Here is a 25,857-nt window from a genome sequence, read left to right on the forward strand (position 1 = left end):
AAGAGCGATGATATATACATAAAGCCAGTATTAGTCGGATGGAAGTCTTCTTGGAAGGGTTTGTGGAAAGAGCATACAACGCGCTACTGTAACGAATTTTATAGCAGTGATCCACTGAGGGGAGTCATTATCAGGTAGATATGACTGTAGACGTCGAACGAATTCAGGGACGTTCTCCTAGGATCCTAAAATATCGGTATAACGCTTTCGAAAACGTCGCAGCCACCTTGGGGAAATAACATGTGGATCTTTGGAGGAAAACCGGATGATGTTGTTTCGTAGTAAGAAAGACTCCTCCTATTCTGTAGGACGGTTATAAAATTCCCCTAAAGCCAACTAGATTTAGGTTTGTCATGATTTCATTAAACAGCTTTAGGCGAATGCTGTGATGGTGTCTTTAAAATAGTACGGCCAATTTCCAACTGCAGCCTCGTCCAGTAAACTGAACGTTAAACAGCAATATTCCTTCTTTCCTTTAGAAGAAAGGAGTCGTTGTCTCGTGAAACCGCGTTGGATAAATTTTGAGAACCTGTGTTCGAAGAAGGCTGTGCGACAACTCTGTCGCCGTCATCATATATGTCACGTAGTGATAATAAAAATAAGGTGAAAGAGATTAAGGTGCGTTGAGAGGCTGTAGGAATTTCTCCCTCTCCCAATACGCGACTGAAATAGGACAAAAAATGGCTAATATTGGCACCAAGTACCCTCCGCCATGCACCTTACAGCGGTTTGCGTAATGTATGAGTAAATATAGATATTGCTACAGTACTTGAACATGCACTTACGCGGAAAATTATTGCCAATCTTATAATAATGGACAGAAGCTATATGATGAAACAACAATGACATAGTCGCTTTCCTAGGAAACCAGAGCTCAACAGAGCTGCAGAGGGTATATAAAGAAACACGCTGCGACCACATTCAGTACAGTTCAGCAGAGCGGAGGTCAGCGTGGTCGCTTCCCCGTATCGCCGCCTCCCCGTCTCGCCGCCTCCACGTATCGCCGCCTCCACGTATCGCCGCCTCCACGTATCGCCGCCTCCACGTATCGCCGCCTCCACGTATCGCCGCCTCCCCTTCTCGCCACCTCCACGTGTCGCCGCCTCCCCGTCTCGCCGCCTCCACGTATCGCCGCCTCCACGCCTCGCCGCCTCCACGCCTCGCCGCCTCCACGTATCGCCGCCTCCACGTATCGCCGCCTCCACGTATCGCCGCCTCCTCGTATCGCCGCCTCCCCGTCTCGCCACCTCCACGTATCGCCGCCTCCACGTGTCGCCGCCTCCACGTATCGCCGCCTCCACGTATCGCCGCCTCCACGTATCGCCGCCTCCCCGTCTCACCGCCTCCACGTATCGCCGCCTCCACGTATCGCCGCCTCCACGTATCGCCGCCTCCCCGTCTCACCGCCTCCACGTTTCGCCGCCTCCACGTATCGCCGCCTCCACGTATCTCCACCTCCACGTATCGCCGCCTCCACGTATCTCCACCTCCACGTATCGCCACCTCCACGTGTCGCCGCCTCCCCGTCTCGCCGCCTCCACGTATCGCCACCTCCACGCCTCGCCGCCTCCACGCCTCGCCGCCTCCACGTACCGCCGCCTCCACGTATCGCCGCCTCCACGTATCGCCGCCTCCTCGTATCGCCGCCTCCCCGTCTCGCCGCCTCCACGCTCCACGTTTCGCCGCCTCAACGTATCGCCGCCTCCACGTATCGCCGCCTCCACGTATCGCCGCCTCCCCGTCTCACCGCCTCCACGTATCGCCGCCTCCTCGTATCGCCGCCCCCACGTATCATCGCCCCCACGTATCGTCGCCCCCACGTATCGTCGCCATCGTCGCCTCCACGTATCGCCGCCTCCACGTATCGCCGCCTCCACGTATCGCCGCCTCCACGTATCGCCGCCTCCACGTATCGCCGCCTCCACGTATCGCCGCCTCCCCGTCTCGCCGCCTCCCCGTCTCGCCGCCTCCCCGTCTCGCCGCCTCCCCGTCTCGCCGCCTCCACGTATCGCCGCCTCCTCGTATCGCCGCCTCCTCGTATCGCCGCCTCCTCGTATCGCCGCCTCCTCGTATCGCCGCCCCCACGTATCGCCGCCCCCACGTATCGCCGCCTCCACGTATCGCCGCCTCCACGTATCGCCGCCTCCACGTATCGCCGCCTCCACGTATCGCCGCCTCCACGTATCGCCGCCTCCCCTTCTCGTCGCTTCCCCGTCTCGTCGCTTCCCCGTCTCGTCGCTTCCCCGTCTCGTCGCTTCCCCGTCTCGTCGCTTCCCCGTCTCGTCGCTTCCCCGTATCGTCGCTTCCCCGTATCGTCGCTTCCCCGTATCGTCGCTTCCCCGTATCGTCGCTTCCCCGTATCGTCGCTTCCCCGTCTGGTCGCATCAACTTCCCTGCAGTGCACCGAGCTACAGAGTCCTCAGTTCCAATCAAGGTTTTTGGGAGGTTTTCCTTGATTGTAAGGCGAATGCCGGAACTGTTTACCTCCTCCCATCGATACAGAGATGTAATTCATGTAAATAATAAATTGAGAAATAAATGCTATAAGCGTACTTTGCCTTGTCTTTAATGAATTTTTATGTAAAGGAACTGAATAATAAATGACAGTGTATAGCTGACTGTTGCTCTGAAGCAGAAAGTTTAGTCTGTTCACATGAACCTAATGGTTTTCAATGGGGTAGGGGAAAACATAAAAATATAACACAGAAACGAAGAGAGAACAAACATTTACTCACAGAGCACAGAAAAATATAGTCCTATGTGTTTTCTTTTACATGTAAATGAAAGCGAACTGATGTTTAACTTAGGTGCATGCAAACATTCAGTGTTAATACGTGAAATATACAACGCTAGTTGTATCTCTATCGTTTCACTGCGAAGTATTCCACGTACACCTCAGTTATTAGCTGGACACATTACTGTACACATTATCAGTTATTCAGCTGTTCAGCATTCGTTAGTCGCAAGCAATGTCTCTGGATTAAGGAATCTGTGGCAGGCTGGCTGATTGCGTTCACGATTTATTGCACCTGAAAGATATATGCTTTGCTTTTAGCGTCCACTGTGGTTCTTTATATTTACCAAAAGGCTTAACAACTTATCGGCTAACCACAATAATCTATGCTGGAACGGTAAGTAGAAAATACCACCAAGATATAACATCGTGGTTAACTGCTTAATCATTGTGATCTGGTAAACTACTGTTAATGAAAGTCTTTGCAACTTATATTCAAATGTAGCTTATTTTTTAACGGTAAGAGGAGTCCAAAAATATTGTTAAATGTTGCTCGTTTTAGCTTTTCTTTACCTTTGTGAAGATCACGAGGTATAATGAGGTACAGTTAGATGTGAAGGATGTTTATTGAGCAGATACTGTGTACAGTGCGAAGAAGGATATTTACTGAGCAGATATTATGTGCAGTGTGAAGACGGCAAACGTATGTTTCGATCAAATAAGTTATCAACATTTCAGTGTGCTGCTATGAAGCATTCAGAATGTTGTCTTGCAGTAATAGGGAATAACACAGTATTTCATTCAGCCCTCATTAAAGAAATTGTTCTTATACTCACATAGTTAGTAGGCTTTCCCACTATATTATGCCTGAGATTAAGTTGAATCGCAGTACAACTCTGAAAGAGAAAATTACCTAAATTTAAGGGATCGTTATGGACAGAACACATGTAACAGAAATTGATGTGAAACACTGGAATTTTTCTCAAATGCACAAACCGATGCTATGATAAGACTGGTGTAAACATAGTGACGCATATTTTCATTAAAAAAGTCAATACATTACGTTGAATTTTGTACAGATCGCTTGCTTATCTTTAGGATTTGCGAAAGCAAATTATCGAGTGTCTACTGTTTTATGTACTTAAGCATATGAGCTAGTCCATGACAGTAAAGACGAAGAGTTTAATTTTTGTTATGGTTTGATTCTCGCGCAGATAAAAAAGTGTTTTCTACAAAGGAAGAACAGACAGCGGGCTGTGCTATGTTACAGGATAGGAAACAATCCTGGTTGTCAAAACTTTCGTGCCTGCTGACAAGATTTTTCAATACTGTAAGTACCAAAGAATTTGAGGCGAAACCACTGCACGTTACAGAATTCGTAATCCAGAGGAAGTATTTTTAAGATTCTGATAATGCGTAAACGAATGAGTGCAAATATTTTGTAGTTATCATCAAATATAAATTAATTTGCAAGGACCTTAGAACATCCGCATTTGTTAATTGAGCTTTTGATTTGTTGCATCGTGTTCATTGGGTCAGGAAACTAAAATATTTTGTATTCGTAAAAACAACGTGAAGCTATGTTCAGGAGTTAACTTATGAAATCCGTCAACTATATTTAGAATACGTTATTTTATTATCGAATTAACATTTCGTGTCACAGCTTCATAGTTGACAAAGGATCATCATTGCTGCATCAACCTTTAATATTGTAGTGATTAAGCCGTTCCACTGAACTATGCGAATCAGATCTATTACAATATTAGTTTCCACAAAGAGAGATTCAGTGACAGCGATACTCTGCAAGCAAAGATATATTTCATGGTGGAGATCACCTTTAACATTTTTCGCCCGCAGATAGAGCGTGGGAGAAATTACTGCAAACCTCCAAATGTATGTACTCTGTTCTCCCTCTTTTTTCTCTTGATCGTTGAGCGATACATATGCAGAAGACAGTAGAGTTACTTCCTAAGAATTCTCGAAAATTGATTCTCTAGACAAATTCTGTGAAGTTTCAAAACAACAATGTCTCCTTGGCGCCAATAATCACGATTCAGTTTCACAAAATAGGTCCCATCTCCGTGTGACCTACAATGCCCCATTTACGATAGAGCTTTGACTTTCTTCGATTTTCTCAGTTAGACAAGCTTCATGAGGGCTTCACACACTGATGTACGACTGCAGAATAACTTGCATTAAGGGGACACGCCCCTGAACTGGCTGCATTTTTAGCATTATCTTCACCCTCATAATGCAACTGATCTATAAATGAGAGATAGCTGAAAACTCTGAAGCACAATTAGGTCATTAGTCAAAGCATTTCCCAAAAAATCATTGAGATATTTATTATATTTTGGTACTGACAACAATATTTATAACAGTATAAAACACAGACCACTATTTCACTGCGGTACCATTTTCTTTCGAACCACTAGCTGACTCGAAAAAGAGTCGGAGTACAGACAACATTCACATAAATGTTTCATGCCTCCAGTTTCCTTCCCTAACGCTGACCTGCGAAAAAGACAAGTAATTCATTTTACTACAACAAAGATACTTAAAAATATACCTCAAATATCACAACAAAGTTATTTAAAACTGTACCTCAAATATCACCGACATCATCATCATGTTATAAATTTTTCAGGAAATAGTAGGCAAGGGAGGTGGCGGGATCATTCTAAATATCTGTACCAATTTTTGTGAGTTTAACTTAGGTCATTTAGGAGAAAAGTGTACCTAAATGCTGAAAATTCAAGTTTTCGGTAAATCGCAAAAGAAGATTTACAGATTTATTAACTTACCACTATGCTCGTTTAGAACATTCCATCTGTATACTCCAGTTGTTCTCCTGTTTCCTTATCCTCCATACTCTTTCTCTTCATTCTTTTCTTTATCCTTGATTCCTTGGTAGCAGCTTCTGCACCTGTCTCTACTTCGATTACCGGCCGCTTATCAATAGCAATTATAGCTAATGTCATATTCCTTTCCGTCTGGATGTTTAATTTCTTCGTAACATTGATCCTTGAAATTGAACCATTATTGAATGTTGTTATTTCATCCACGACACCAATCTTCAGCACTGTCAGCCCAACTAATACAGTTTTGGATATTCTCTCCCATATATGGCTGTTGAAACTTTCATTTGCATTCTGAGATAGATCATGCATACATTTCGTAAGTAGATTTTTATTTTCCAGATCCCTATATTAGACCTAACTAACTGCCTCCATTACAGCAAGTGGTAAGGACTGCTTGTGGGTAGCATTGCCCAGCCAGTAATTACACCACGAATCTTCCCCTTTTGGACACATACTATGCTGTGGGGTTTCATCTGTTGACACTCTGTGAAACCATGTTGCCCAGACAACTCGTCTCATGTTCTCCAAATCTCCTACATTTCTCCTTATTGCTAGTATATAATATTGAGTCAAAGAATCAGTTTCACTTTTGTAAGACGACCTACACCACCTATGTGTTTTCCGTCTGACAGTTTTCTTCCACTGAAGTCTTTACATAATTTTCCTAGCCGAACTCGCATTGTTTTTGTACATGCCCAACACATTCAAGCTTTTCTATCAGAGTGTCCCCATTTGGTCTGTCATTAACAACAGAAATGTGTCCTTTACAACCTCCATCTCCAAGGTAGCCTACATACCTCACACTACAACTGACCTCTGATCTTCTAAAAATGTTTAGAACTCCTTTCGTTTCCATGTTAGCACTTGGCCGTTAAATTTTTTTACCCAATTATAGGTTCCAATAAATTTACATGAACAACCCTGACAGTGGTTTGTTAGACATTCATAATATAGTATCTTACCAGTTTCAATAAAAGTGGCCATTACAGCCCCATTCGGAGAAGCATGACCTCTCTTCTGCCAAGATCCATCAAATGCTGCCACAATGTCTGCATTCTTAGACAAGATTCCTGCTTCTTCTGCTGCTCTTTTCATTGAATGTTCACTTACACCACAATAAGTATTATGTATTAATTTATTGTATCTGTCAAACCTCAGTGGAGGCAGAGGTAAATCCATCACTGCACAAAAAGTCTGGGCAGCTCTCCTTCCCCTTCCAATACATCGCAATGCGTAAGCAAGCTGAACATTTACAATGTAATGTCGACTATCAGTTACTGGCGATGTCATAGTATCACTGTGCATCTTCACACGAGTTACAGGCACTCACTAAACGACTTTAAAGACCCTTCCTTGCTGAAATGTACTCAGAATCGTCAATACTATCTTCACAATCGCAGTACTTACATTTCACAGCACTCTTCAGAAGTGTTGACACCATATTTAGATTCAGAATAACATTTCCGTCGTTACTGCTGCTCACAATACTACTAGGCTTGTTCTCATTACGTTTAGAAAGTTAAAGTTTACCTCTAGAAGCACTGCCTGTAGACGCAGTTTCCACAGGCGCAACTGATGTGTATTATTCGGTTGTGTTTGGAACTGGGTGACGCGAAGCTTTCGTCTGGGACTAAATTTCTTCACTCTCGGCGTTTGTAGCACAGAAAACACACACACAGAAAGAAAACAACACACAATAACTACAAAACCACACGCTTGTGAATTTCCGAAATCATATATTCTAAGTCTTCTAGACATGGCTATGCTTTGGTTCTGGGGGTCAGTACCTTCCAGCATACACCTGTGTTAACGATCCGTAACTAATGACCGAAAAATCGGAAGAACAAAATAATGCATTACGTATTCTGAACCACTTTAAACTGACAGATGGGCGTAGCCCTGTGCAACATTACGTTCAATCTCAATTTTAGAACGAACGGAAAATGATAATGCCCATAAACTATACATTTTTGAAATCAGCATGAAATATTCTTTTCTACAGAGCAAGAAATTTTTGTTATTTTCTCGAGCATATCCCCTTAAACGCTTTTGTGTGACTTTCTGACCATGTGAACAGCACTCCTGCGACAAATTCAAGTCTGCCGTTTTCCCTTTCTGCTACTTATTTCACCAGTTCGTTGATACAGTCGTTAAGACAGAGGTATTGCATTTGGGAGACGGCTACCTCTGGTCATCAAGATTAACATTTTCCTTGTTTTTCCTTAGGTCGCTTGAAATAAACGCCATGCTCCTTCATCCAAGGAAGACATGGCCAATTTTCTTGCCCCGAAATGAGTTTGTGTTCCGTCAGTAGTTACCGCGTCGCTGACGGGACATTCAATCCTGGTCTCCCTTCATTACTTATTTACACAATGGCTTGTGGTTAACTTGTGTAAGTCTGGGTGTAGATGTTTTGAAAACATTTCATCTATCTCCCGCGAGCCAGTTTACGGTGTGAGGAGGAGGTTACTTGGGTTATCGCTCTCTGATCATCCTTTCGTGTTCCATTCGTGAACAGCACACAGGAAGGATGAGTGTCGGTAAATCTCCGCGTTAGCTGTAATTTCTTCGTTTTTTTTCTGTACGCTTATTTCCCGAGGCTTATGTGGAAGGAAGCAGTACGTAGCCAGACTCTTCCGGGAACGTCCTCTCCCGAATGTTAATAGTCAGCCTCTCAATAATGAACAACTCCTCTCTTGTACCGTCTGAAACTGAAGTTTGGTAAGCAACTACGTAACATGCTGGGGTCGACTAAACGATCCCGTAACAAACGCGCTGTTCCTCTTTAGAACTTGTCTCTCTCTTCTACGAATCCAGCCTAGTAACGGTCTAGAACGCGTACGTCGAAAGCGGCCCGAATCAAATATTCGCGTAGCCCGCTGTTTTCGGCCGTATTTTATGGCAATATGGTTGTGGAAACTAATAGCACCATCCAGAAACGTCAACTAACGTTAAGACCTTCTTAAAACTGTATGTTTCTCGCTCAGTAACAAACAAAAACATACAGAAACAGTAAAATTTTAAGATGTGCTTAATTTGGCCGTGAGCTAAGTAAAGTCTGCCACTTACGTCAGGAGCAAAGTGTTATGCACCGAGGTCACTGCAGAGTTAAAAGAAATGAGAGGGGAAAGATTTTATTGTTTTTCTTCCAATGCTGACAACATACAAACGTGCGCAAGTAGCAACGAACAGCTGCTGCGGTATACACTGAACAGTCAAAGAAACTGGTACACCAGTCTAATATCGTGTAGGAACCCGGAAGGCACGCAGATGTGCAGCAACACGACGTGACATGGACTCGACTAATTTTAAAAGAGACTCTCCACACAGACAACAAGTTTCCAGTCATCAACAGTCCAATATCGGTGTTGACGGGCCCAGGCGAGGCGTAAAGGTGTGTCGTGCAGTCATGACTATGTGATCCAAAGTATCCGGACACTTAGTTAGTTAGTTGCGTGTTCCATTGATCAATTGCACGGAACTGTAGCCGTTATGATGTGGAACCTGTCAAGTGCACAAGAAATGCACATGTGAAACAAGATTTCTTTATATATATATATATATATATATATATATATATATATATATATATATATATATATATATATTACAATACAGAGCTAAGTAAAAATATTTTTATTATTTACCCCATTCCCTTAAATAGCACTATATTTATAGATTTATTTATTCCTACTCAAAAATTGATCTTTAGTATACAAGGAGTTGTTAATAAGATATGATTTCAATTTATTTTTGAAGATATTACTACTGTCTGTCAGAGATTTTATTTCATCTGGTAATTTGTCAAAAAATTTTATAGCAGCATGTTTTACGCCATTCTGTGCCAAAGATAGATTGAGTAAAGGATAGTGTAAGTCTTTCTTTTTTCTGGTATTATAATCATGAAATTCACTGTTGTTTTAAACTGGTCCATGTTGCTGAGTACAAATTTCATTAGTGAGTGAATGTACTGTGAGGCTGTTTTAAGAATTCACAATCTTTTAAAAAGATGCCTACAAGATGTGCGACTATGAACCCCACACATTATTCTAACCACTTTCTTTTGAGCAGTGAATACTTTTTGTCTAAATGTTGAGTTAACCCAAAATATTATTCCCTATGACACCAGAGAGTGAAAGTATGCAAAGTATGTTAGCTTACTAATTTCTATATCCTTAAAATTGACAATATTCTAATATCAAAAGTTGCTGAACCTTGGCGCTTTAGAAGATCCAAAATACAAATTTTCCAATTAAGATTGTCATCTATATGTACACCCAAAAACTTAGTACGCACTACACTGTCTACTGAATTCTGTTGATGTCTTATATTTATTGAAGGAACTGCACATTTTGCAGCAGATAGTTGGATGTACTATGTTTTTTCAAAGTTTAGAGGAAGCCCATTTGCAGAAAACCAATTAATGACTTATCCAGACACCTTATTTGTACCATCTTCAATTGGAGTTTCTTTTACCAGATTAATAACGATGCTTCTATCATCAGCAAACAGTGTCGGTTTAGCTTCCTGTTTCAGATAGGAAGGTAGGCTGTTTTCATATATCAACAACAGAAGGGGACCCATGACTGAACTTTGTGGAACACCTAATGTAGTTTCATCCCAGTTAGGTGAAGTGGCAAACTTATTTAAATCACTTGACCCATATAAGGAAACAGTTTGCTTCCTGTTCTGTATGTACAACTTAAACCACTCCTATGTTATTCCATTTATACCATAGAACTGTAATTTCTGTAACATACTGTAATGGTTCCTAAGATCAAATGCTTTGAACATCTCACAGAAAATTCCTATTGGTGAAATTTTACTATTTAAAGATTATTATGTGGACAGTGAAATTGTATATTGCTGTCTCAATGGAACAGCATTTTTGAAATCCGAACTGTGATATACCATGTATCCCATTACTGTTGAGATGGGTAAACGCTCTTGAGTATATTATTTTCTCGAAGATTTTTGAAAATGCTGTAAATGAGGATACTGTCAGATAATTATTGAAATCTGTGGTGTCCCCATTTTTGTAGAGAAGCCTGACAATGTCATATTTTAACCTGTCTGGGAAAATGCCTTGAGTTCATGACACATTACGTATGTGACTCAAAACATCAGCTGTAATTGCTCCACATTGTTTTAATATCTTATTAGAGATGTCATCTACTCCAACAGAACAATTATTTTTCAAAGATTTAATAATTTCACTTATTTCACAAGAGGTTGTTAGGTGAAACTTAATCTGACTAAATTTTTTCAAAACAGACTCTTCCATGTACTGTCTGGCTTCTTCTTTTGCACTGTTCTCACCGATTTCTTCTCCTACACTTAAGAAATGGTTGTTAAATATATTAGCTACTTTTGTACTGTTGGTTAGGATAGTCCCATTCTCCTTAATAGTAATACTACCTACCCCAGTGGTTACTTTTCCTGTCTCCCTTCTATCAACATTCCATATTGATTTGAATTTATTGCCAGAGTTGTTAATTTCTTCTGTTACATACGTATTTCTTGATTTCCTTACAACTTTTCTCAGTATGTTACAATAATTTTTATAGTGTAAAACTACTGCTGGACTTTTACTAATTCTCGCTGTCTCATAAAGTTTTCTTTTTCTTTCTGAAGACACTATAATACCTGTAGTAATCCAAGGTTTCTTTGAAAAGTGTGTGGTGTTACATTTAGTAATTTTCTTTGGGAAACAATGTTGAAAAAGGGATATAAATTTCTCAAGAAATATGTTGCATTTATCATTAGTATTTGACTCATTAGACACATCTCCCCTATTAACATTTCTTAAGCTTTCTTTGAAGTGCTTTATAGATACCGGGTTGAGCGACCATACACTTTTACTTAATGGTTTCCGAACTGTACATTCTGTTAGGTTTTGTTAGTTAAACATTTGTGCATCATGGTCTGATAATCCATTTACCACAGGGAGAGCATGTGTCTGTTTTACACTCTATCGCTGTACAAATACGTTACCTATTAGTGTGCTACTGTCTTGAGCTATGCGTGTAGGGAAATTCATCACTGATTCTAAGTTATATGTTCTTAATAACACTTCTAGTTTACTTTTCCTCTCAGAATTATTTAGAAAGTTTACATTGAAATCACCACATATTAATAACTTCTTCTTTTTGTCTGAGAGACAGCATAAAAGGGTGTCAAACTTTTTTATGAATTGCTCCCAGTCTCCTAATGGGCACCTGTACACTGTTGCTAATATCAATACTATATTATCTAGCTGAAGTTCACATGCACAAACCTTAAAGTGCTGATCAACACAAAATTTGCTTACATCTACAGTTTTGTATTTATATCCTTGTTTCATGAAAATGGCAACTCCTTTGTTCATCGTAGATTTACAAGTGTAAGATACGAAATTATACCCACTTATACTGTCACTATCCATGCCCAAAAGTACATGCTGATCAGACAGAGTATATCAATCTTATTCTTATTTTTGAGATCATCTAAACACATTAATAGCTGATCTACTTTAGTTTTTATTCCCCTGATATTTTGATCAGGTAAGTTGATACTAACCTCAGCTTTACCCCAATTTACTGTACATGAAGTTTCTTCTATTCTATTTATCTTGATTGTTGTCTGTCTGGACTTTGGCTTTAACCCAAATAATCTGTCTGCCTGGATCCATTAATTACAGGGATCACCCGTTGTGTGTCTTTGGACCCCCTTACAGTTTCTGCTAATAGAGAAGCTAACTTATTTTCCCCCACCCTGTTCAGGTGCAGACCATGTGTAGTGTATCCCCACCTACCAATAGCATTTACTGGAACATCACTTATGTGAGATTTTGTCGGTGACTGGAGCATCCGGTTCAGCTCAGTGTTAACATGCCTTACAGGAGTGTTTACCCAGTGCTGATCAGGGCACTGAAAGACCTCCAGAAACCCCACATATGTGTGCTCAGTTTCTGCTCCTATTTTATCCAGGTCATATCTAATACTGTATCTTGGATTCATAGCCAATTATAATTACCTGATCTTCCTTCCCAAAATCCCTGCATAGTTGACTTACGTTTTCTGTCATCTGGCTAATGGTAGCACGTGGTTTCACAAAACTTGTGACCTGGTACCCTGCACCTAATTTCTCCTGAAGCTGCTGGTCCACACCCCTCCCTTGACTGCTGCGTATATGCAGAATTCTTCTTTTCCTGTTCTGGTTTGACCCCGATCTGTCTTTTTTCTTTAAGCTAATATTCTGCTTCAACCTACTTTCAACTACATCTGGATGAGGCCCTTTCTCCACTTCAGATAGCAAGACAAACTGATTTACTAATTGAATTTCTGGAGTTTTTTCAAGTGTTTCCCTGCTTCGCCCTTTGCCTTCTACCTTTTCCTAGTTCCCAGTCTCTTTCTCCTCCCCTAACCTACATAATTCGAAGTTCGCGTTTTCAAATTCAGCCTTAAGCGCACAATTTTTTGCCTCCTGTCCATCGATTTTTCTGTCCTTTCTACATAACCTACACTGCCATGGAATGTATGAAAATTATTTACAAGTTCATATCGCCCTCCATCGGTAGTGCTGGAATTAAATATGCTACTGTCCCACCCTTACACTTGATGACAGATTTGACTCTCGCAGGCATACGTTCAGTCAGGTGCTGGAAGGTTTCTTGGGGAATGGCAGCCCATTCTTTACGGTGTGTTGCCTTAAGGAGAGGTATCGATGTCGGTCGGTGAGGCCTGACACGAAATTGGCGTTCCAAAACATCCCAAAGGTGTTCTGTAGGATTCAGGTCAGGACGCTGTGCAGGCCAGTCCATTACAGGGATGTTATTGTCGTGTAATCACTCCGCCACAGGCCGTTCATTATGAACAGGTGCTCGATCCTGTTGAAAGATGCAATCGCCATCCCGAAATGCTCCTCAGCCATGTGAAGCAAGAAGGTGCTTAAAACATCAATGCAGGCCTGTGATACTGCGAGGCAAAACAACAAGGGGTGCAAGGTCCCCCCCGCCCCGCCCCAAGGAAAACACGACCACTCCATAACATCAATGCCTCCGAATTTTACTGTTGTCACTACACACGCTCGCAGATGAAGTTGACCAGGCATTCTACATCCCCACATCCTGCCATCGAATCGCTACATTGTGTACCGTGATTCGTCACTCCACAAACCTTTTCCTACTGTCCAATCGACCACTGTTTACGCTCTTTACACCAAGCGAGGCGTCGTTTGGCATTTACCGCCGTGATGTGTGGCATATGAACACCCACTCGAACATGAAATCCAAGTATTCTCACCTCCCACCAAACTGTCGTAGTACTTGCGGTGGATCCTGATGCAGTTTGGTATTCCTGTGTGATAGTCTGGATAGATGTCAGCCTATTACATATTACGACCCTTTCAACTGTCTGCGGTCTCTGTCTGTCAACAGACGAAGTCGACCTGCACGCCTTTGTGCTGTACGTATCCCTTCACGTTTTAACTTCACTATTACCTAGGAAACAGTGGACCTAGGGATGTTTAGGAGTTTGGAAAATCTCGGGTACAGACGTATGACACAAGTTACACCCAGTCACCTGATCACGTTCGAAGTCCGTGACTTCCGTGAAGCTCCCTATTCTGCTCTCTCACGAAGTCTAATGATACTGAGGTCACTGACATGGGGTAATTGGCAATAGGTGGCACCACAATGCACCTAATATGAAAAACTAATGTTTTTTGGAGTGTCCGTATTCTTTTGATCACATAGTGTAAGCCGGCCGCGGTGGTCTCGCGGTTCTAGGCGCGCAGTCCGGAACCGTGAGCCTGCTACGGTCGCAGGTTCGAATCCTGCCTCGGGCATGGATGTGTGTGACGTCCTTAAGTTAGTTAGGTTTAAGTAGTTCTAAATTCTAGGAGACTGATGACCTCAGAAGTTAGGTCCCATAGTGCCCAGAGCCATTTATTTACAAAGCTGCCATTCGACATCCTAACCATTTGTGTTGATTTTCAATTAATTAAGTTACAAAAATAGCCACTGTTGTGTTATATTTGGCCGAATACAAAAGTCCGATTGAAACGGTCCCCTGCAAGCGGTTGGCAATCTTTCAGATGCTAGGGAATCAAGATACCTAAAAAATGTGCCCGAAAATCTAAAAAACAACATGGGATCCTATTGCGATGATCCTGTCCACAGTAGCCATTTACGTACGGAAATTTGGTCGCCAATGAAACCTTCAGAAAATTCGTGTAATTCCAGTATATTACTTTCTTTTACACTTAAGAATACTTGTTGTGATAGCTTACAATATGTAGATCCAAATGTGTAAGTGGTAGGCTTTTGTCAATAACCATGGCTTAGTGAAATTTGAATTTCTCTTTGAGTGGTCACTTTACTCCCCTCCCTCCCACCTCCCTATGCAGCCCGATGTGTTGCGTTACAATGTCAGTATTGTCTCCTAAGCAAAAAAAAATTGACGTCCACTAATCTAGTCTGACGAGCAATGCTCGATAATCGGACCAACAGGTGTTTTCTAAGCCACTCATTTCGTGGATAAATTACATTCTCTTACGATTCACCCAATGAGTCTGTCTGGCATCTGCTTTTCCCACTATTTCTTTTATGTGGTCATTCTGTTTTAGATCTTTCTGGATGTTTACTTCTAGGTAGTTAATATTCCCAGTGATTTGTTGCCAAAAGTGTAATTGTAAAGAAGCAGATTACTTCGTCTTTTGTGCGCTTTATGTTATATTTATTTTTCTTCAGCGTCAACTGCCACTTTCTACATCAATCATCGATCGTCTGCAGGTCTTCTTGCACTTTGTTAGTCATCTAGCGCTCCTTCCTTCTTACCGACAACTGCATCATCAGTCAACAGCCTCGTAGAGATTCCGACGTTACCCACTATATCCTTTGTACATTGTGTAAATAGTACGGTCCTACTACACTCACTTGGGTTATTCCTGAAATTGCCTTCCCTTTTCTCGACTTTGTTCCGATAAGAAGTGTTGACTTCTAACTGCAAGGGAGCTCTGAATCTATTCACAAACCTGAACAGATACTGGGTAAGCTCACTGCAGAACTGTATAAATGCGTTCCTGATGTCAAGGAGATCAGCATCAAATTGGGCGCGTACGTGTACAGGACTTTGTATCTCGTGGACGAACAGAGTGAGCAAGAAATAAAGATGACCACGGCACAGTGCATGCCGCCGCTTGCTCTGGCTGGTGCTACAGACACTTGGCGGCTGCCAGAGTCAAGCAGATAAGTTGTTCTTATTGCGGCACTCCCTTGGCGCAACACAGCAGGTATGCTGTTGCCTAGACCACACCAAACAGCTCGCCATCATTACGTTCGCTGGGAACTCAACATGAGGTCTGAGTTCATTTGTCGAAATCATTTCGGCTGTTTATAAGATGCAGATGCTTTTTTAATCTGACTCTATGTGGAACCTGGAAATGTTCAGCGACCGCAGTTGTTGGTGAAAGAAGGTACTGCATCAGCCATAACTGGCGTTTATTGTGCCGGCCGGTGTGACCGAGCGGTTGTAGGCACTTCAGTCTTGAACCGCACGACCGGTACGATCGCAGGTTCGAATCCTGCCTCGGGCATGGATGTGTTTCATGTCCTTAGGTTAGTTAGGTTTAAGTAGTTGCCCGACATGAACCCCATCGACATTTAGGGGAGAAAAGCGAGAGTTCACTTCATGCATAAAGCCTTGCACCGGCAACACTTTCGCAATTATGGACGATTATAGAGGTAACACGGCTCAGTATTTCTGCAGTAGACTTCCAACGAAATGTTGAGTCCATGCCACGTCGTTTTTCCACACTACGCCGGGCAAACGGCAGTCAGACATGATACTGGGGGACTTTAATCACCAGAATGGTTCAAATGGCTCTGAGCACTATGGGACTTAACTCCTGAGGAGGTCATCAGTCCCCTAGAACTTAGAACTACTTAAACCTAACTAACCTAAGGACATCACACACACCCATGCCCGAGGAAGGATTCGAACCTGCGACCGTAGCGATTGCGCAGTTCCAGACTGTAGCGCCTAGAACCACTCGGCCACCCCGGCCGGCTCACCTCAAAGCATTCTTGTTTGATAACAATTACGTACTTACCTGTAGCCACCTACAGGAGGTAGTTCACATTACTACGTTCGATTCTAAAGAATTTTTCTGATTTAAAATCGCTCACCGTTTTTAGCGCTTCAGGTTGCCCCGATAAAAATGCATTTCGCCAAAATGGCTACTTATCCCATGACGAATGCCAATGACGAATGTATAGAGGGTTTCATAGTCACGTATGACGTCACTGGGGCCAGCGGTGAGATAGCAGTAAACGGCAACCTCAGTGCAGTTTGAACTCTTGACGTGTGTAGTCCAACATGGACAATGCCAAATAACGGATGAACTGTTATAATTTTGTCTGCTGATATATAACATCCATTTATATGTGAAAATTATATAATTGTACTTTGGTGTTAACATATACACGGTTCCATTTTAATTGGTTAGTGTATTGCCTGTAACACTGAAAATGGTTGCTCACTGACCGAAATATACATTTGCTACAATAAGGACAAGTAGGGATGACTGCTGAACCTTCTTTCACCAGCTGAGATTTTAATGCATTAAAAATTTTCTCGATTTTCAGGCGGCGTCATTTCGAACAGGTTTCTCAGCAATTCTGAACAGATTCAATTTTTTCTCATACTGTGGCTGAGGGCCAGTGTGTCATACACAGTCCGTCGGTTCAAGTCCGTCTTACAAGTACTCGTTATGGGTGCGAGTCACATGCTTGCGTGTAAATCAGCCGCCAGTAGCCAGCCGCTGTGACCGATAGGTTATAGGCGCTTCAGTGCGGAGCCGCGCTGCTGCTACAGTCGCAGGTTCGAACCCTGCCTCGGACACGGATGTGTGTGATGACCTTAGGTTGTTTAGGTTTAAGTAGTTCTAAGTTCTAGGGGACTGATGACCTCAGATGATTAAGTCCCATAGTGCTTAGAGCTATTTGAACCATTTTTTTCAGCCACCAGTCACTTCGCCAATGGATCAGCGACGTCAGTGATCAGTTGAATGTGCCGAGCGTAGAATTCTAAAATCTTGAGCACACTTCAGACGACACAGAGGATGATTCGAAAAGATCATGTCATCCCATAGAGGAAGTTACAAAGTTTTATGTTCGCGCAGACTTATCCAAACACTTAATATGAGATCCATGTTTTGCTCATTTCACTCGTGACTAGACAGGTTCCTGTTTACTGACACGACAGCTTGAACAGTTTGACTTCTTAGCTTTCAATAGCAGTATTTTAAGCACCTCTACAGAAAAAAATCTCAAGATGTGAGTGCTGGTGACCTGCGAGGCCAAAAGCAATGAACAAGATCTTATCGTCCACCTCTTCCAGTCCAACGAGGTCGGATGAAAGAACACGCCAAATCCCAAGGTGAAAATGAAAGGGGGCGCCGTATGAATAAAAATAAATAACTGAAATCATCGGGTGGTTGAGTAAACAACCAATTTTACAGCACGTCTAGGTATGACATTCGTGTCGTTACACTATCGCAGAAGAATCACTGGAAGCAGTTTCTTGTATTAAACTTCTAGAAGCTTGCATACGGAGCGATCTGAAGGGGAACGACTACATAAAATTAATCATGGGTAAGGCAGAGGCCACACTGAGATACATTGGAAGACTCCTCAGTAAACGTGGCCCATCAACAAAGAAAGTGGCTTATAAAACACTCGCTCGGGCAGTACTTACATGCTGGTCTTCAGTTTGGGACCCGTACCAGTTTTGATTAATAAAGTAATATGAGGAGACCCAAAGAATCGTAGCACGTTTCGTTTCAGATTCATTTAGGAAGCACTAAAGCGTCATGGATATGGTCAGTCAGTTCTAATGGCAGAGGCGTCTGCATTACGGTATGGTCTACCGTTCAAATTACGAAGGCCTACAATCCTAGAATAGTCAGACAATATATTGACTCCTGCGACGTTTATCTCATTAGAAAATCATTAAGATGAAACTAAAGAGATTCAAGCCCATACAGAGGGTTACCAGCAATCGTCGTTCCCGTGAACCATATGCAGCTGGAACAGAAAAAGGAGGAATTGACACTGGAACACAAGGTACCCTCCGCTACACCCCGTAATGTGGCTTTCACATTACATTTTTAGGCTAAATGTAGAAGTGTTCTTTCACAAGAGAGACGAAATACCTGAAAGCGGGAGATTATTTACGTTTTACAATATCTGAATAAAGAAAAGGCCTGCATTGTAGACAAACAAGACGTGCTTCGATACACGTTTTTCAAGAAAATTCTTTCAACAGTGAAAATGCGAGATCTATTTACAGAGGAAAATAATTTTCTACTTTATTTGAAAGCTACGATTACAAGAAAATAACAGACAAAGAATTTTTTTAAAAATGCATTATTGTCTGCCTTGTGAAAATTGTTTAATCTGTTGTAAATACATCACTTTTGTCGAGTAAATAAATATGGAAGTTTCGGAAACGTTTGGACGACATATCTTATATTCTTTTCTCAGTAGAGAATTTGTCAAGAACATCCGCTACGAATTTTTGTTTGGTAATTAATAAATTGGACTTTAAGGTAAGCTTTCGTATACAGAGTGATTTTAAAGGCTGCGCGCAAACTGAAGGAGCAGATAGAAGAGTCGGAATACAGCAACTTTGGAATAGAAACTCGTGGCCTTGGAAGTTATTCTAAGCCAGTGAAATGTCAATTGAATGGAGCTAAAAGAGGATTATTCTAATCTGTCTAATGTGGAAAAGCTATGCGACGTCAGGATAAGACGGAGGAACGACTTTTGTGACGATTTCTTATAATCATACTGGATACAATACTAGAGAACCAAACACATTAATATATTTCTGAGATCGATCTGTCCTCTAGGTCTCTGTAATATTATTCAAGCTATTACAGTAGGTGAACCGCGCCTTTTTTGTTTCCTTAATAAGTCTCCTAGTGTCTGTGTCTAGTGTTCTCTATTATCGCTCTAGCGTTTGTTCCCTAAGATATAGTGCTAGGCTAACCTTCGATAAGTCAAAGATTTGAAACAGTCAGTCCCAACGGAAAACTGGCGGTTTCAGAGAATACAACTGTTTTCCGCTAGACTATTAAATTTCTTCTCGCTAGACGTATGCCAAACATAAGAAAGTCGTAAGCTTACCTTGGTGTCCATACAAGAGTTTGTTTCCAGAGTACTTCATGCATTACTTTTGGGTATTTCTTCCAGCAGGTATTCAGTATTTTCCATGGACAGTTCGAATAGTATCTATTCCCCATACTTAGCTCTACGCTCAATACTATTTTAGTGGGGATGTGGTATGATCGCATGGAACATCATAAGACCTTCAATTTCCAAATTTTGTTAATGTCGAGCGACACCGGACTCAAGTCCCCAGTAGGCAGTCATTTGAGAGCGAGTACAATTGTTAGAGAGCCAACACTCACAATAAGCTAATCTAGATCTTCAGCTGCATTACAAAGGCAACACGTTTCTGGGTCGTTAATAGCAGTAATGAGAACTAAAAGTCTCCATAAATAGCGGACAGTCGATGGAGTTTAATGAACAGTTGATGCCAGATATTGCTACTGATCATGGTCTTAGGGGGTTCATCGAGCGCAATTGTTAGTACACTTGACTCACATTCAGGTGAACGAAGGTTTAAATCCGCGTCCGGCAATCCAGATTATATTTTCTGTGATTTCGCTAAATCTCTCCACGCGAATTCCGGGACGGTTCCCTTGAAAAGGACACGGCAGGTTTCCTTTCCCTCCTGCATCCTTGACCCACTTCGAGCTTGTGCTCCGTCTCTAACGACATCAATGTCGATAACACGTTATACGCCAATGTCCCTTCCTTCTTTCATAGATTATCTGAATATGGACATAATACTGTAATATCTCTCCGGGGTTTCTATTTATGCAGCTACCTCAGTTTAGTCATTTGAACATTTAATTTTCGTTTTCTTTATTTGTAATTGATGGTGTTCTTTACTAATAGTGTCGCCCCTCCATTACCCTCTAGCTTACCCAACGTTGCCAGCCAGAGTGGCCGAGCGGTTCTAGGCGCTACAGTTTGGAACAGCGCGGCCGCTACGATAGCAGGTTCGAATCCTGCCTTAGGTTAGTAATGTTTAAGTAGTTTCAAGTCCTAGGGGACTGATGACCTCAGAAGTCAAGTCCCGTAGTGCTCAGAGCCATTTGAACCATTTGGAACAACTTTTCACAATGCCATCAGCATCACATGATCTTTCATCTTTTAGAATTTTAAGAATTCTGTTAATTTCAATGAAGGTCGATGGTGCTACTTGTAGTTGCTATATTTAGAACGTCATTGTTGAAAGTACTTGCAATTTGTGAATTATCAGTCACAAAATTGTCATTTAGTTTAACTGTTACGGTATAATGTACACTGATTGGTTGTCCTGTCCCTCGTTTGTCAATATCGCATACAGTTTTAATCTTATTATCAACATTATTTATTTTTATTAGCACGTGCACACTTCTGGACCTTCTCATGACTTTCCTTAAAATGCTGCAGTACTTTTTGTAGTATGCAACTAGTGTTGTATCTTGACTTACTTTGGCCTGTATATAAATTTCCCTCTTCCTCTTACTTCAGATTCTTATATTCACGGAATTCACATATGTAACTACCGTGTTAATGTCCATTTGTGGCTCACTTGTTTTATAGTTTGAAAATACGTTTCTTACCTGTCTGCCATTCATTTCGGTGACTTTGTATTTATCTACACACTGGGACACCCAGTTCAATAGATCTTGACGGTGACATCACTTTACAAACTCTAATTGAAACCAACATTATCGTACTTGATAATGGCTTAAGGCAGAAATCGTGACAGTAAAAAAAAAAAAAATATAAAGTTTGTACGGTTAAAAGGCGTACATATAATTCAGAAATTAGGTGGGTGTTTCACGTTCACTTACAGTTGAGATTGTACATAGTAAAATAAAAGTTATGGGGACGGAAGATGTATTTCTTTCCTCCTAGAAATACTGGTTGGGTATTGGATAGATTCGAGGAGCCATTGCTTACATCAGAGGATCAACAGGTTGAAATGGATCTGGAGGAATCTCTGAGATTTCTGGCCGACAGAATAAAGGGGCAGAAAAGCGGAGTCAAATGCGCAATGGTGCAGTCAGTTTGATCACATTGTATTGGCACCACTGTTTAAGATACGAAAGTTAGAGTCAGTGCAATATTTCTGAGTGCACAAGTTACAGAAAAGTGCAGGCCTGTTGACAGTAAGTTACGCTGACGAGCAGTTGCGAAGTAGAATGGAGGCCACAGGGCCGTCGAACCGCTGAAAAGCGTAAACGCAGCAGTTTGCATGGCTCAAGCTACAGGCACAAGGGGCCCACTTGCGCAATCTAGGTGTTATGAGTACGTGATGCGAAGCGGCGCGTTAGCAAAACAGAGGTGCACAGCTGTGTATAAATAGGTGCCGGTTTTCTAACGAGGGGCATTCAAGTGTGGCAGCTCTCCTGGATGGTGGGGCGTGTCACACGCAGTAGCAGACGGTGCGCCAGCACTCCAGTCCACAGCGAGTAACTGATTCGACCATCCGAGGCCAACGTGGGGTCTGCAGCCAGCCAGCGGTGGGCCACTCGGCAGCTCGCTACCACGGACAGTCTTGTTGGCTCCCAACACACGCCGGAGACATCCAGAGGCGAGAGCCGCAGATTTGGCTGTCGAATTGCAGGCGCCTGTTGTCGCCCACCATCTTAACCACGACGGCGTAGAAGCACGCAGCAGGCCGCTCTGTTCCTCCCAACGAGTAGTGCTGAGGCAATCGAGACAAGGGCCGCTGAGTCACCTACCGGCGCATCCTGATGACATCAAAACTCCGCGGCTGTACATGGCTGGGACACCGCGGTACTTTGCACGGGTCGCTGAGGTAGCCCTTCCGCACCAAGCTGTTTTCCAGATAGCGAAGTGGCGTCCTCGGCCACACAGGACCCTGCGACACAGACGGAGAGGAACGCGGCACTGTAACTGGGAATAATGAAACACTTGAAGATCATGACCGAGTTTTAATATGCCGCACCCTGACAGTTTCCATCTACGTCCAACATTCCTCCACCACTTGCCAACATGTACATTTGGCAGTGACAGCTACAACATTTACATTGATGCTTATTCTGATTACATGACATCAGATGTTGGATGGAAAAGATGCGATAAGGGAGAGCTAGTTCATTAGAAGTAAATAGATAGATACTGGAATTTCAAACACGTTCTTGTATTTTTCTGAGGGCAACGAACAGGAAGTAAAGGAAACGGAAGAGAAGTGCGATATTTGTTCCTTTGTGTGAACTGTTATTACTTGTAAAATTCTCAATAACCGAAACCAGAGAAGCTAGTGATATTGGAAACCCGGAGTCTAGAGCGAATTTGACGTTCCAGCTCATTCAAAGTGCTTCCGTTCCGTTCAGGTCGGAACTCTGGCCAGGTCTACCATTTCTGGAATGTTTGTGTCCATAAACCATTGCCACACAGATGCTGCTTTGTAACAGAGTGCATTGTCATTCTGATACTATCATCGTCTCAGAACGTTTCCTCTTTTGTACATAAAACATGATGATATCCTTCCACATTTTGCGTTTTCTTCAGAGCAACAAGCGTATCACGCCCTAACCGTGAATAACTGCCCCCACACTCCATCCCGTAACACCACTTACTCCATACTTCACTGTTCGCTCTACACATCATGCCAGATAGTGTTCTCCAGGTATTCGCCAAACCCAAACCCTTCCATCGGGTTGTCATATGCTATATAGTGATTCATGACTCCAAATCACTCGTTTTCAGTCATCCATTATCTAGTGGGGTCGCTCTGTACACCACCTCAAGTATCGCTTATCATCGACTAAAGAAATGTGTGCCTTATGAGGAGTTGATGACCACTTTACGCCATTCTTTTAAAACCATAAGCACAGTCAGTGTGCTGGCCAGACTTGGGAATTCATGAGTGATTCCTTCTACTGATTTCATGCGGCTTTTAACAACCGCCCTTCGCAATGCTGGGCAGTCCCTGTCTGTCAGTACATGGGGTCTGCCTGGTCTTGGTTTAGCTAAGGTTTTTTTTTTCTTGGCGCTTCCACTTGACAATCACGTCACCGCCACTTGCGTTGGTCAGCTATAGCTGGGGTGAAATGTCCCTGGTTGATTTGTTACTCGATTGATATCCCCTTATTAGTGCATCTTCGAAGTCACGAAGCTCTTCTGAGCCACCCATTTTGCTGTTGCTGCTTATCTATTAACAACACAATACCGCCGCCTCCTTTTGTAGCGACAGGCCCGCCTCTCGTGACAGCTAGTGGTGAATTTTGTGTTACATAGGGGTGTCCAGACACTTCTGATGGGTAGCGTATTTACGACAGTAATGAAAACGGAATGAACTTGGCTAGAAAAATTAGTATACAAGTTCTTTACTGGAGTCCTTTACATAAGAAAAGACTAAGAAAGTAGAATGTACGTAAATACTATCAGAAAAGATGAAAGGGCAACAGGAATGCGTATAGTTGAGCACCATAACACATGAGGAGACCTTTATCTGGCCTTAGATGTCAAAGGGATGATGGTGGTAGTGATGAAGAAGAAGAAAAGAAAACGAAGATGATGAAGAAAAAGATGATGTTGAAGATATAACTGTATGATGATAATGATTAGCCATAAATGTAATACTAGTGACTGAGCTAATATATATTCCGAATTCGGAAAATGGATTAAAAGGAGTACTCACGAGCAGCTATAGCTACAGATTACTGTTTAATAACGCTGAACAACAAACCTAAATTTAAGAGAATCGTCAAAAAGAATCGACGTGGAGAGAAGTGGGATACTGAAGTACGGAACCAAGTTTGCTGTAGACAATGCGATGATGAATACCAAAACAATTCAGTCGACGAGAAACAGATATCTCTAATAAGTGGTGTCATCCTTGGGTAACAGAAGAAATAATTCAGTTGAGACACTGAGAACCATAAGAGCCCAAAACAAGTACACAGAGTTTTGAGAAAAATAGATATTTGTGAAAATCAAATTTGTAGAAAAAGTGCCAGTCTCGTAGGTTTGACCTTTTTTTAACCAAGCCACAATTTCCTACATTTCATATGAAAAAATAATATACCCACTTTGATATAAAATAACAATTAATATTTAGGATTGTATGAAGCGCTGAGACACATAATAGCCTGATGCACACCATCGTTGATTTTGAGGTTGTGGCTTGTACACATACTCCTGACATATTTTGATCCTGTGGTGAGTTAGGTTTGCCTGTGCTATAGACCCACACTGTACACGTGAACACTTACTAAAATTTGTCTAACTGATTTCTCTGACATTCCCTTCCATATGGGCCCGACGATGGTGTGCTTCAGGCCCTTCTGCTTCTCAGTGCATACATTTATTATTAATGTTAATTCACAAAATTTCCATATATCTCCTAGTGACAATAGTGTCTTTTTTCAGTTGTAAGGTTTGTCATTAATGTGAAACTAGAATCAGAATATAAGGAACACATACTAATTGCACCACGCATATAGTTGTGTCTTACTACGATGCTTCATGGTCCTCGTTACCATCATTTTCATTAAGCACGTTCTGTGGTCTGAGGATCAACTAAAACTACCGATATACCTCCGATTACGAAGTACTACTACTACTACTACCACTACATAAATGATGTAGACACTAAATTGTGTTGGCAATCCCAGATAACTATTGGACACAACAGAGAAACAAAATTATGCTTTGCGCTTTGGGACCACGTGAAAACCAGTACCAGAGAAATCGGTAAGACAGTTTGTCTTGATTGTTCATGTATACAATGTGGGCCTACAGCATAGATAAAGCTGTTTCACTATAAGGTCGACAGATGTCAGGAGCACGCATACATGCTAAAATATCAAAATCATGGACGACGGGCGTTACATCTTCACTGTGCTCAGCGTCTCGATTGATCGACGAGAGAAGGGACTAAAAAGATGTTCCTGTAAAGTTGGGAATACGACAGTGTAAGTTGCTTGTTAATGAAATAAACAGGAAGTGCAGCAAAGCCAAGGCTAAATGACTACGAAAAAACGAGAAAAAATCGAAAAAGAAATGGTCATCGTAAGGACTTGATTGAATATACAGAAAACCCAAAACAACATTGGTGAAATTAAAAGTAAAGGTGTGAACATCAGAATGCAAAAGTAAACCTACTGTTACACGGAATAGGAGAGAGT

General features: G+C 42.1%; 1 protein-coding gene across 1 annotated transcript in view; it reads left to right on the plus strand.

The window, feature by feature from the left end:
- LOC126336025 (uncharacterized) overlaps window positions 1-25,857 on the plus strand; it is a 64,250-nt gene that overhangs the window by 24,016 nt on the left and 14,377 nt on the right. Inside the window, exon 2 of the mRNA XM_049999505.1 lies at window positions 926-2,181. Within this exon, the coding sequence (XP_049855462.1) occupies window positions 926-2,181 (1,256 nt within the window). The remainder of the gene's footprint in view (window positions 1-925; window positions 2,182-25,857) is intronic.

This window comes from Schistocerca gregaria, chromosome 2, assembly GCF_023897955.1.
Source record: "Schistocerca gregaria isolate iqSchGreg1 chromosome 2, iqSchGreg1.2, whole genome shotgun sequence".
In the NCBI taxonomy this organism is placed as follows: Eukaryota; Metazoa; Arthropoda; class Insecta; order Orthoptera; family Acrididae; genus Schistocerca; species Schistocerca gregaria.